This window comes from Neophocaena asiaeorientalis, unplaced genomic scaffold (assembly GCF_003031525.2).
Source record: "Neophocaena asiaeorientalis asiaeorientalis breed wild unplaced genomic scaffold, Neophocaena_asiaeorientalis_V1.1 scaffold130, whole genome shotgun sequence".
Taxonomy (NCBI): Eukaryota; Metazoa; Chordata; class Mammalia; order Artiodactyla; family Phocoenidae; genus Neophocaena; species Neophocaena asiaeorientalis.
This window is the reverse complement of record NW_020173397.1, coordinates 8,408,962-8,423,539: the sequence shown is the minus strand read 5'-3', so window position 1 is coordinate 8,423,539 and position 14,578 is coordinate 8,408,962. Positions and strand designations below refer to the sequence as shown.

The following is a 14,578-nucleotide window of genomic DNA, read 5'->3' as shown; positions in this document are numbered from 1 at the left end:
TCCTTCCAGGGATGATTTTGGGCTGTTGTGCAGTGGCTCAGTTATCCTGAGTATTTGTGCCCAGTGTCTGTTCTGATTGGTTGGTCCTGTTGTACTGAATGTTCATGCCCAGTGTCAGTTCTGATGTGTTCGTGCACTTGTGTTGGGTATTTATGCCTGAAGATTTCTCTCCCAAATATCCATCTCAAAATTGCAAATTTAAAGTGTTCCCAATGGTGTGGTTTTTCAAAAAATTTTATGCGACTATATAAGCAATATATGTACACTGTAAAAAAAAAAAGGTATATTAGTGGACAGAGAGTAAGAATGTAAACTATGAAAAAAAAGTTATAAAATCAGAAATGAAAAAAATCAACCATCATATTAATGCCGAGGAGAACAATTTTTGTGTATTTATTTACATTTCTTGTCATATCAACATCAGAAATGGAATTATATTCTATATTTTCTATCACTGTTACTTATATTACTGAATTTCTTCTAAAATAGGGGTTGACCAACTTTTTCTGTGAAAGACCAGATAGTGACTATTTTAGGCTTTGCAGGCTGTCTGGTCTCACAGCTACTCACCTCTATTCCTTCTTATAAAAGCAGCCATAGATATACCTAAACAAATGGGTATGGCTATGTTCCAACAAAACTTGTATTTATGGACAGTGAAATCCAAATTTCATGTGATTTTCACATGTCACAAAGTGTTATTCTTGTTTTTATTTTTATTTTTTTTGCGGTACGCGCGCCTCTCACTGTCGCGGCCTCTCCCGTTGCGGAGCACAGACTCCAGACACGCAGGCCCAGCGGCCATGGCTCACGGGCCCAGCCGCTCCGCGGCATGTGGGATCCTCCCGGACCGGGGCACGAACCCGTGTCCCCTGCATCGGCAGGCTGACTCTCATCCACTGCGCCACCAGGGAAGCCCTCTTGTTTCTATTTTTTTCAACTATTTAAAAATGTTTAACCCATTCTTGGCTTGTGTGCTATTTGTAGCAGGCTGGGTTTGGCTCTTCCACTACCATGTTTTGCTGACCTTTTTCTGCAACATTGTCACTAGTAGCTGCATAGTGTTCTGTTGTGTAAGCCTATCCCAGAGCTTATTTCACCAATTTCTTATTTACCTTGTTTCCTATTTTTCACTGTTACAAACAATGCTACAGTAAACAACCTTGTAATAAGTGTGTATGTACTTTTGGAATTTTTCCTTAGGATAAATTCTCAGAAGTGGAGTTACTGTGGCACTGGGAAGGCATTAACTAAAAAGAATTAAGAAGATACACAGGGCTTCCCTGGTGGTGCAGTGGTTGGGAGTCTGCCTGCCGATGCAGGGGACGCGGGTTCGTGCCCTGGTCCGGGAGGATCCCACATGCGGCTGGGCCCGTGAGCCATGGCCGCTAGCCTCTGTGTCCGGAGCCTGTGCTCCGCAACGGGAGGGGCCACAGCAGTGAGCGGCCCGCGTACCGCAAAAAAAAAAAAAAAAAAAAAGAAGATACACAGATACATATGCAAATAAGCATATGAAAGGATGCTTAAGATCACATGTCATTAAGGAATTGCAGATTAAAATGATGAGATACAGCTACATACCATTAGAATTGCTAAAATCCATAACACTGATAACACCAGATGCTGAAGCGGATATGGAACAACAGGAACTCTCACTCATTGCTGGTGGGAATGCAAAATGGTACAGCCACTTTGGAAGACGGTTTGGTAGTTTCTTAGAAAGTTAAATGTAGGCTGACCATACAATCTGGTAATCGCACCTCTTGGTATTTACCCAAATGAGTTGATAAATTGTCCACACAGAAACCTGCGCATGAATGTTTAGAGCAGCTTTATTCATAGTCACCGCAAACTGGAAGCAACCGAGATGTCCTTCAATAGATAAATAGGCAAGCAAACTGTGATATGTTTATACAATGGAATATTGGTCAGTGATAAAAAAAATAAGCTATGAGGCTACAGAAATACATGGAGGAACTTTAAATGCATATTGCCAAGGAGAAAAGCCAATCTGAAAAGACTGTATGCTGTGTGATTCCAACCATATCACATTCTGGAAAAGACAAAACTGAGAGACAGTAAAAAGATCAGTGGTTGCCAGTAGTTCAGAGATGAAAAGGAGGGAGGAGGGATGAATAGATGGAACAGAGGGGATTTTTAGGGCAGCGGAACTATGCTGTATGATACTATAATGGTAGACACAGAACATCATGCATTTGTCAAAACCCGTAAAATTACACGACACAAAGAATGAACCCTAATGTAAACTATGTATTGATATTGGTTCTTAACAATGTATTGATATTGGTTCATCGGTTGTAACAAACGTACCACATTAATGCAAGATGTCAATGATGGGGAAACTGGGGGGTGGGAGGGAAAGGAGAGAGGGTATATGGGAACTGTCTCTGTACTTCCTGCTCAAATCTGTAACCATAAAACTGCTCTGAAAAATAAAGTCTATAAATTAAAATAATTTTATTATAAAATTAATTTATGCAGACAAAGTATAATATACACTGTCCATAAAAGTCTTAAAGAACACAGCAATATAAACTTAGAAAACAAAACCACCGCCACCTCCTCCACAGGTACCCACGTTTAACTATTAGGCGCATATCTGTTCAGATTTTTCTCTACGTGTAAGTATATGCATATATTTTTCCCTGTAAGATAGAACCATATTATACATTTCGTATTGTACTTTGCTTTTACTAAAACCTAACTATATATTGTAACCATTTTCTCATGACAGCACATATAGATCTACTTTAACTGTACATTAGTCCACCGCGTAGTTCCATCGTAATGCGTCTTCCCAATTCCTTACCGTTGAGCACTGAGTATTGAACAAGGTTTTTTTGCTTGTTTGTTTGTTTTTATTACAAACTATGTTTCGGTGAAAGTCCTTGTGCGTCTGTCTTGGGATTTGCTGTTACTAGTCTCTAAATCGCCATGCTGGAAGTTTGTTTAAATTTACCCTTGCAGTTTAGGTGCCAGTTTCCCATCATCCTTGCCAACTCTGGGTGTTATTTTTTTAAATCTTAGCAATGGTCTTTTTATTCAGTGAGCATAAATTGTGGTGATAAAATTAGACTTTCTTTGTATGCTACCTGAATAATTTCCACCTGGCCATGCAGAAGATTTAGGTGTTTTCCATATTTCTGGGATCTAATCACCCTCCCCTGACCTTCCATGTTTTTCAGCTACGACAGTGGCCAGACTCATATACAAAGAAGTTTGAGTACAGAATCTACCCCATCACATTTTCGGTTGGAAACCCTCAGGAATGGAAGAAATTATTCAAACCGTGTGCTGCCCAGAGACTCTTTCTTCCGGTAGGAACACCTGCTTTTAATAAGATGCTGCTTGGGAGAGAATTGCTCTTGGAAACATCATGGGATTAACCAGGGTGTGTTTAGAGACATTTTAATTACAGTGGAAAATATGTTCCTCTTGGTTTCTGTAGTTGATGCTCTGAGTCTTCAGGGTGTAGAGAGAGGGTCCCTGTGGTTGAGAAATTGTCTTTCCCAAAGATTGAGGGACTGAGAGCATCCCAAGCATGTCTTGGATTATGGGTCTTTGTGACTATGGATGCACCATTTACTAACTGTGTGGACCTCACTAAACCTCTTAACTTCTCTAAGCCTCGCTTTCCTCTATAAGCTTGGCACATAGTTGGTGCTCAGTAAATGTTATTTTAGATTATTATTATTTCTCTTATAATAATAACTATTTTTAGATGTAGCTACGCTAGGGGATAATTCAGAGAAGGTCCAGAGTTCTGGTTCACCTTTTCCATTTTGAATTTTCACATTGAATGTTTTTGTTTCCTCCTTTAAAATTCAAAATAGAAAAATCACCGAAGATATTCCAAAACTGAGAATATCACTGAACAAAGATGGCAGCTTTGAATTGTGAATTGCAACCTTGGCATTTGTGAAGGTCATGCCTTCAGTAAACATTTATTGAGCGCCCATTAGGTGCGAAGCCCTGGCTTAGTGATGGCGATATGGTGGTGAGCAAGACAGTTGTGGTCTTTTTTTTTTTTATTGGAGTAGAGTTGATTTACAATGTTGTGTTACTTTCCACTGTACAGCAAAGTGAGTCAGTTATACATATACATATATCCACTTTTTTTTTAGTTTCTTTTCCCATGTAGGTCATTATAGAATATTGAGTAGAGTTCCCTGTGCTACACAGTAGGTCCTTATTAGTTATCTATTGGTCTTGCCTCCTTGGAGTTTGAGTCTAGCAAGGCATTGAACAGGTAATTAGAAATGTGATCCATGCTGAGGTGGAGAACAGAGTCTCATGGCTGTATGTAACATGGGGTTCCACTCTGGTCTGGGGGATGTCTAGAAGGTTCTCTCGAGGAACGGCTTTTATGCTGAGACGTGAAAGAAGGAGTAGTAGGGGTCACTGAGAGACTAGGGCCTGGGGTGGGTAATGAGAGAAAAGAGTTCCAGGCAAGTGGAATAGTAGGTACAAAGGGGCCCTACTGCAAAAGTGGACAGGAACACGTTTGAGAAGATAGAAGGTCCAGTAACCAGAAAATAGAGCACGGTAGGATAGAAGAGGTCGGCAGGGGCTGGAGCTTGCAGGCTCTGTAAGCCATGTTGGAGTGTCTGGTCTTTGCGTTAAGGGCAGTGAGACGCCATTGAACAATTCTTAGCACGAAAGTGAGATGATCTGACTTGGGTAATACAGAGGACGCCCCGGTTCATTGCAGTGTGGACAGCAGAATTGCTGGGGTCAATTAATACTGACTTCGGCTATGGTGGTTGCCTTAGAGATGGATGCAGACCGTGCCTGAGAAATAGAATTACCAGTCCCCATGACCGGCTGGGTGTGGGAGTTGAAGGGGAGAGGAGGTGAGAAAGGTCTCACCCAGGTTTCTGACCTGAACAGCTCTGAAGGTTGATCTGTTTGAAATTGCCAGCATTCCGCTGTTTATGACCTTCAAAAGCAATTTCTTATAGTTCAGCCTACAAAATGGATGGCAGTGCTATTTAGAGACGGAAAGGGCTAAAGAAAGACCATTATTTGTAAGGCAGCAGATGAGTTTAATTTGGGTCATATTTTGATTTCGAGGTGCCTGGGAAACACCCACACAGGGAGGTCTTACCATCTGTTGGTCTGAAATCCCAAATAGCAAATGGCAGTTTTAGCATTTCCTGCGCAGAACCTGTGAAAAAAACAAGGCCTGGCTGTACTCTTGGTGCTGATTTGCTGCACAAGCCCACTCACTACTAAATGACTCATTTTTCACATGCCACGGCCTTTTATACAGGTTGTGAGGTGGGATTCATTGCATAAGAATGGGAGTAAGAAAAGACTTCCCCAAGTCAGAACCAACATCTCCGGACTGGTGAAATGAAAACTACTATTTGAGAAGACGAGAGAAGATCTCAGGCTTCTGCTTCTTATCTCTGTTTTAGGGGAAAAAATATTAGAAATCCCAAGTTATTTTTGGAAAATCGTCTCCCCAACCTATGCAAGAAAATAGTAGCAACCCAGGAGAACACATTTGAATCTTCCCTGACCTTGAATTGTGACTTTATTGCCACTAGTAAAAGAACAGACCCAGCACATAATGGTTTTCATTCATTCCCAGCTAAACAAGTCTATTCCATTTTGAATGACAAATGAGTGCTGGCATTCCTTATCTGCTTTTGATAATGGAAATTAGCCCTCCTTAAAAATAATAAAGACAGATTGCAGTTGACAGGACATTTACCTTCCCTGAGTTGTATATCATAACAGAAGATTATAAACATGGAGTTTCTGGACATCAGTGAGATATATTGATCCTCAGGGTAATTTGAAATAAAGTCTAGGTGATGTTTTCCTTGAAATTCGTCTCTGTAAAACCAGATCAGTGTGTTGCTGAGGCACTGCAGAGGAGATGGAGATTCTAAAATGCAGGGACTTCCCTGGGGGCACAGTGGTTAAGACTCTGTGCTCCCAACGCAGGGGGCCCAGATTTGATCCCTGGTCAGGGAACTAGATCCCACATGCATGCCGCAAATAAGAGTTCACATGCCACAACTAAGGAGTCCGCGAGCTGCAACTAAGACCCGGTGCAACCAAATAAATAAAATAAAATAAAATGCAAACATTCTAGCCCTGGTCAGTCAGTTGACTGAGAACCACAGTCTTACCTCTTTTCTTTCTTTTTTAAAATTAAAAAATTTTTTTTATTTTTAATTTTTATTTATTTTTGTTTTTGGCTGCGTTGAGTCTTTGCTGCTGCGTGGGCTTTCTCTAGTTGCGGGGAGCAGGGGCTACTCTTCGTTGCAGTATGCAGGCTTCTCATTGTGGTGGCTTTTCTTGCTGCGGAGCAGGGGCTCTAGGTGCACGGGCTTCGGTAGTTGTGGCTCGCGGGCTTTAGAGCGCAGGCTCAGTAGTTGTGGCGCACCGGCTTAGTTGCTCCGCGGCATGTGGGATCTTCCCAGACTAGGGCTCGAACCCGCATCCCCTGCATCGGCAGGCGGATTCTTAACCACTGCAGCACCAGGGAAACCCTTACCTCTTTTCTGAGGGAGTGTCATCTACCACAAACCTGTAGAGAAACCCTTTCTCAGGTAAGATTTTACTAATCAGAGCATGTGTCTTTGCAACTCAAGACTGTTAGATTCTCAAGTACAATTAGTGGAATTCAGATCCCACCAATTCAAGATTTATGAAGTCCTAAATCAGTGGATGCTTACTTTTCTGTTTCTGTGAATGGTGGATCTAAGGGCCATTATTAGTGCAAAGTAAACAGCAGATGACTTGATTAAGCTCCCTAGACTGCATTCTGCTTTCAGGTAATTCAGGAGCTCAAAGTATTTAAAACAATATGCCAATCACAAATAAATCAAACCTTTCAATTAAAATTGACCTTGGAGGACTTTTCCCTTTTTCCTTAGTGAAGGCCAAAAGCCTTTATTCTATAAGAATAATTGAGTTTGTGAATTCACATCACCTTTTCCTCATTTAATAGGAATTGGTGAGACTGCATAATGGATCTCTACATTTTGTTACACACTGTGCCTGTTTGATTATAAAGACCTGTCTTCTCAATAATGTGTTCCTCTGGAGATCCTAGAGATATTTAAAATATGACAAGAGATCACTGGATTGCAGAATCTACAGAGACTTTATTGGCAAGCGGTACCAAACATGGTAATATGAGGTAGGTTAAGGTACTTTCCAGTCATCCTCCAGAGAAAGACTTCTTTAACCAAGTTTTGTGAGTTCCAGGATTATAATAATGTCTGATGCCTTGCTCATAAAACTTGTCATAAGTATCCACATTCAAGGAAGGAGTTAGGGAAGAATATTATCAAGAGAGATTGGATAAAATTGCTCACAGTCTTGAACTATAAATACATCCTGAGAATTTCTAACTCTTATGGTTCCAACAAACTTGTCCCATGCTTTAATATGTCAAAGTAGTAGTATCCCAAATCAGCAAAAATCTTAATTACCTAGATTTTCTATATCACATCAAGGGCAACAACATAAGTCTTCCCTCTTTCTACTTCTAATTTGTTAAACAGGTCTTTATCTGGTTCAGATATTTGGAAAACTGTATGCTTACCAGAAATGTTCTAATAAGTTTGCCATAGACCAATGGAAAAGAGAGGTTTACCTGACTTATTAGAACTTTTTATAATTAAGGTTAGGCTTCTGTATTATTATTAATATTATACCTCAGAATTAGCAATTAACATGGAGACTTCCTAGGAAACAACCCTTTGGGTGGCAACAAATATTGACAGGCGAATAGGAACGTATTAAAAATCCTTATTAAGAGGAACATCAGTTAGAATCATCATAAATGATGTCTATATATTTCTTCAAGCACTCAGAGGCCATAAATTATCAGGATGAGATTAACTACCTAAATATTACATGAAAATGACCCTAGATACTAATTTTGTTGAACAAGCTTTCCACAGTACGTATTGTTTACTCACACATTATTAAAACTTTGACATTCGGGGTATTAGTGACAACTCTTGGTTACATGTGAGAGGAACTCCATTGCAACTAGCTAAGCAAAGAAGGCAATTTATTCACTTATCTGACCGTGGAGTCCAGATCAGAGGGCTCATCTCAAGCACAGCTAGATCTCAAGGCTCCTATAATGTCACCAGGGCTGTGTCTGTCTCTCTCCCCATCCCTTGCAGGGCTAACTCTGTGAGAATGATGATTGCTTGAAGCAGCCTGAGAGACAAATTCTAAAGCTTAGCTACTGCAGCAGAAAAAGAGCCTGGCAGGGTGGTGACATCCGAAATGGTGGCATGAGAGCTCTGGAAACTGTTCCCCAGTGAAACAAGCATAACTGTGAACATTATTTTTAAAACAACTATCTAGAGTCTTTGGAAATTGTCCTAAGGACCTGAGCACGTTAAGAAACAGATTTCTTACTCAAGAAAATCTACTAAAACTTAATAAGGAAGAGCAAGAGTCTGTGACACTTGAATCATGAGCCACTCCCTCCCTCTCCCCTTCTAGCTCTGCGTGGTGGAAACCCAACTCTAGACAATTCAGTCAAGAGCACAGGGATCCTCCCAGCTCCCAGTTGAGGGCTATGGTATTTCCTTGGGAGGGGCAGGTCAACAGCATTTCTCCTCTCTATCAGCTATGTCTTACAGAACTTAAATTTCAGGTAAGTATGTCCAAGGGTTCAGAGGCTCTGCTCATTAAGAGAAAGCTTCATGAGAGCAACAAGCTAAACGATAGGCTAGTTAATTTACAAGGGAGACCCAGGGAAAGAGACAAATAAAAAGTGCCCTCCTGGTGTCAGAACAAAGTTTAAATACCAACTTCAAAAACTATCCCTGCAAATGGGCCAGAATTTAATGGATCACACTGCAGGATCAACTTGTGCTCAGGCCGTTGTCAAAAACAGTAGAGCAGGGCTTCCCTCCCTGGTGGCGCAGTGGTTGAGAGTCCGCCTGCCGATGCAGGGGACATGGGTTCGTGCCCTGGTCCGGGAAGATCCCACATGCCGCGGAGCGGCTGGGCCCGTGAGCCATGGCCGCTGAGCCTGCGTGTCCGGAGCCTGTGCTCTGCTACGGGAGAGGCCACAACAGTGAGAGGCCCGCGTACTGCAAAAAAAAAACCAAAACAAACAAACAAAAAAAACAGTAGAGCAATCAGCTGGCAGTCAGTGAAGGCTGATAGCTGGGTGTAATACCAGCAGAGATGCACAGCCTAAGAGGATGATTAGAAGAAGGGTCCATCAGAGAGAGCCCTGATAAAACCAGTGTCATCCTGGGTGACTGTGGGCATGCGCAAGGCTGCACCCCCTGAGGAACAACATCATAGGTTTCACACAGTGGATAAAGTGGACTTCACTGAAATAGCCCAGTCAAGATACTAGACAAACAAACAAGCAAACAACATGAACAAGCCCTGTATGTTGAGTTGGGGCGTGAGGTGGGCAGGGGAGAGTTATCCAGAATTGCTAAAACATCCTAAAATGCATTATCATGCTAAAACATATTAACATGCTAAAAGTATGCTCTAACTTTTTTTCAACAAAAAAACATGAGGCGGGCAAATAAACAGGAGAGTGTGATTCATTCACAGGGAAAAAGGCAGGCAGCAGAAGCTGCCTGGTGAGAGGACCCAGCTGTCAGATTTAGTAGGAAAAGACTTCAAAACAGCCATTGTAAATATATTCAGGCACCAAAGGAACCTGTGCTTAAAGAAGTAAAGTAAGATGTGATGACAATGTTTCATAAAATTGAGACTATCAATAAAGAAATTTAAATTATTTTTTTTAAAAAAGAGCCACATGGAAGTTGTGGAGTTGAAAGGTGAAATAACTGAAGTGAAAAAAATCATTAGAGGGGTTCACTATTGATTTGAAGTTAAAGTAGAAAGACTCAGTAAACTTGAAGATAACCAATAAAGATTATACAATCTGAAGAACAGAGAAAAATAACAAATAAAATTGAACAGAGACTCAGAGATGTGAAACACCATCAGATCCATCAGGACATGTATGATGAGAGCACCACAAGGAGAGGAGAGAGAGAAAGGAATAGAGAAAGAAAATTTTTTTGAAGAAATAATGGTTGAAAACTTGCAAATTTGATGAAAAACAATCTACACATCAGAAATCAACTAAGTCCAAGTAAGATAAACTCAAAGAGATCCACACACAGATAAATCATAGTAAAAGTCCTGAAAGGCAAAGACAAAATCTTATAAGCAGCAAGAGAAAAATAACTTGTCACGTGTAAGGGAACTCCAATGAGATTATTTGCTGACTTCTCATTAGAAACTGTGGATGCCATAAGGCTATGAGATAACATTATTTGAAGTGCCAAAAAGTAGGGGGAACTGTCAACCGAAAATCTTATATCCAGCAAAATAATTTTTTAAATGAAGGTGAAATAAAGTCGCTCCCAGATAAACAAAATCTGAGATAATTCATTTACAGCAGAACCACAAGAATAAAGGAAGTTCTTCAGGCTGAAAGCAAGTGACTCCAGGCAGTGATTCAAAACTCACAATAAAAAAAAAAAAAGGGCACCAATAAAGGCATTAATGCAAAAGACAATGTAAGTGAGTATTTTTTACCCTTTATTCTCTGGATTGATTTTAAAAACAATTGTATAAAACATTATGTATATAATAATCATGTGTTGAGCCTGTACCATAGAAATGTAATATAAATATAAATATATAAATATGAATATAAATAAATAAATATATATATATAATAGCACAAAGGAGGTTGGAATGGAGGAAAAATTGTATGGAATAAGAAAATGACACCAGATAGTAACTTGAATCCACAGGAACAAATGAAGAAAATTAAAAATGGCATATGAAAAAGTTAATATAACGAACTCCATAAATATATACTTGCTCTTCTTCCTCTCTCAGCTTCTTTAAACACATAAAATTGTAAGAAGTAGCAATTATACTGCTGGGTTTGTAACAGTATAGATGTAATATGTACAACAATGTCATAAAATGGAGAAGAGGGAATAGAATTATATATGACTAACATTTGTATATCTCACTGGAATGAAGTTAGTATAAATCTGAAGTGTATCCTGATAAGATATATATGTTAATCTCTAGGGCAACCGCCAAGGAAATATCTCAAAAAATATGGTGAAAAAATGTATTAAAATGCTATGTTAGAAAATACTCAGTGCAGAAGAAAGCAGTTAAAAGAAGACTGCAGGAATAAAAAAGACATGTGATATTGAAAACAAAAATTAAAATAGCAGACATAAGCTCAACTGTATCTATAATAACATTAAATAAGAATGGGTAAACAGTATGGAGGTTCCTTAAAAAACTACAAATAGAATTACCATATGACCCAGCAATCCCACTACTTGGCATATACCCTGAGAAAACCAAAATTCAAAAAGAGTCATGTACCAAAATGTTCATTGCAGCTCTATTTACAATAGCCAGGACATGGAAACAACCTAAGCGCCCATCATCGGATGAATGGATAAAGAAGATGTGGCACATATACACAATGGAATATTACTCAGCCTTAAAAAGAAATGAAATTGAGCTATTTGTAATGAGATGGATAGACCTAGAGTCTGTCATACAGAGTGAAGTAAGTCAGAAAGAAAAAGACAAATACCGTATGCTAACACATATATATGGAATTTAAGGGAAAAAAATGTCATGAAGAACCTAGGGGTAAGATAGGAATAAAGACGCAGACCTACTGGAGAATGGACTTGAGGATATGGGGAGGGGGAAGGGTGAGTTTTGACAGGGCGAGAGAGAGTCATGGACATATACACACTAACAAACGTAGTAAGGTAGATAGCTGGGGGGAAGCAGCCGCAAGGCACAGGGATATTAGCTCGGTGCATTGTGACAGCCTGGAAGGGTGGGATGGGGAGAGTGGGAGGGAGGGAGACGCAAGAGGGAAGACATATGGGATCATATGTATATGTATAGCTGATTCACTTTGTTATAAAGCAGAAACTAACACACCATTGTAAAGCAATTATACCCCAATAAAGATGTTTAAAAAAAAAAAAAAAAAAAAAAAATGGGTAAAATTCCAATCAAAAGAAAGAAATTGCCAGAGATAGATGATAAAGAATACAATCCAGCTGTGTGCTGTTTACAGGAGACATACCTTAGATTCAAAATACAAATAGGTTGGAAGCAAAAGGATGGAAAAAGATATGTCAATCAAACAGCAACCACAAGAAAGCTGTAGTGGCTATACTAGTATCAGATAAAATCGAATATAATATGCAACATTATTAGAGAAAAACAGAAACATTTTATAATGATGAATGTGTTAGTCCACAAAGAAAGTATAACAGTTGTAAACATTCATGCACCTAACAACAGAGCCCCCAAAGTACTTGAAGCAAAAGCTGACAGAATTAGAGGGAGAAATAGGTAATCCACCAGTAAGAGTAGGAGATTTCAGTGCCTCACGCTCAATAATGCATTAAGCAGTAGTCAGAACATCGACAAGGGAATAGAAGACTTGAACAACATTATAAACCAGCTGGACCAACAGACATCTGTAGAACAGTCCACCCAATACCAGCAGAACACACATCCATCTGAGTGCATATGGAGCATTCTCCAGGATAGACCATATGTTAGGCCATATAAAAGCCTCAGTAAACTTGCAGAAACTGACAAGCTAATCCTAAAATTTATATGGAAATTCAAGGATCTTTGAAGTCAATAAGCCTCTAGCGAAGTTATAAATAAAAGAAATGACACAAATTACTCATATCAGAAATGAAAAAGGGGCATTACTACAGATACTTTCTAATGGACATTAAAAGGACAATTTAAAAAATACTATGAACAACTCTTATGACCACAAATTTAATAACCTAAATGAAATGGACCAATTCCTTGAAAGACGCAATCTGTCAAAACTCACCCAAGAGGAAACACATGTTCTTAATGGGCCTATATCTATTAAAGAAATTGAATCAATAATTAATAACCTTCCAAATAGAAAGCACCATGCCCAAATGGGTTTGCTGGTGAATTCTATCAAACATTTAAGAAAGATGTTATACCAGTTCATAGAAATAGAACCTTAAATAGATCAATGGAACAGGATAGAGAGTCCAGAAATAGACGCCCATAAATATAGTCAATTGATCTTTGACAAAGGCGCAAAGGCAATACAATGGAGCAAAGATAGTCTCTTCAACAAATGGTGCTGGAACAACTGGACGACCACATACAAAATAATGAATATAGACACACACCTTACACACTACAAAAATTAACTCAAAATGGATCATGTAAATGTAAAATGCAAAACTATAAAACTCTTACAAGATAGCATAGGAGAAAACCTAAATGACCTTGGGTATGGTGATGTCTTTTTGACAACAGTAAGGACACAATCCATGAAGGAAAAAATTGATAAACTAGACTTCATTATAATTCAAAACTTCTGCTCTGTGAAAGACAATATCAAGAGAATGAGAAGACAAGCTACAGACTGGGTCAAAATACTTGCAAAAGACACACCTGATAAAGGACTGTTACCTAAAGCACACAAAGAAGTCTTAAAACTCAACAACAAGAGTATAAATAACCTGATTTTAAAATGGGCGAAAGACCTTAACAGACGCCTCATCAAAGAAGATACACAGGTGGCAAATAAGTTTATGAAAATGTGCTCCGCATCATATGTCATCAGAGAAATGCAAAGTAAAACAACAGTGAGATACCACTGCATACTTATCAGAATGACCCAAATCTGGAATACTGACAACACCAAATGCTACCAAGGATGTGGACCAACAGGCATTGTCATACATTGCTGGTGGGAATGCAAAATGGTACAGCCTCTTTGGAAGACGGTGTGGCAGTTTCTAACAAAACTAAATCTATGCTTTACCATATGACCCAGCAGTAGTGCTCACTGGTATTTACCCAAAGGAGCTGAAAACTTACGTCTACCTGCACTTGGATCTTTATAGCAGCTTTATGTATAATTGTAAAAACTTGGAAGCAACCAAGATATCCCTCATGAGGTAAATGGATAAATAAACTGTGGTGCGTGCAGACAGTGGAATATTAGTCAGTGCTAAAATGAAATGAGCTAGCAAACCATAAAAAGTCACGGAGGAATCTTAAATGCATGTTACTAAGTGAAAGAAGCCAATTTGAAAAGGCCAAATACTATATGATTCCAACTACATGACATTGTGGAACAGGCAAACCTATGGAGACAGTAAAAAGTGTTTGCCTGGGGTTTGGAGAGGGGGAATGGATGAATATGCGGTGCTCAGAGGATTTTTAAGGCAGTGATAATATGCTGTATGATATTATAATGATGAATACATGTCATTATACATTTGTCCAAACCCATAGAATGTATAACACCAAGAGTGAACCCGAAGGTAAACTGTGGACTCTGGGTGATTATGATGAGTCCCTCTAGGTTCATCCCTAGTAACAAATATACCACTCTGGTGAGTGACATTGATAATAGGGGAGCCTATGCTTGTGTGGAGGCAGGGCATGTATGGGAAATCTCTGTACCTTCCTCTCAATTTTGTTGTGAACCTAAAACTGCTAAATATATATA

At 39.3% G+C, this 14,578-nt stretch overlaps 1 protein-coding gene across 1 annotated transcript in view; it reads left to right on the top strand.

Annotated features, from left to right (window-relative positions):
- The window catches only part of GXYLT2 (glucoside xylosyltransferase 2), an 80,426-nt gene that overhangs the window by 25,076 nt on the left and 40,772 nt on the right, over window positions 1–14,578 (top strand). The window contains exon 3 of the mRNA XM_024747084.1: window positions 3,207–3,338. Within this exon, the coding sequence (XP_024602852.1) occupies window positions 3,207–3,338 (132 nt within the window). The remainder of the gene's footprint in view (window positions 1–3,206; window positions 3,339–14,578) is intronic.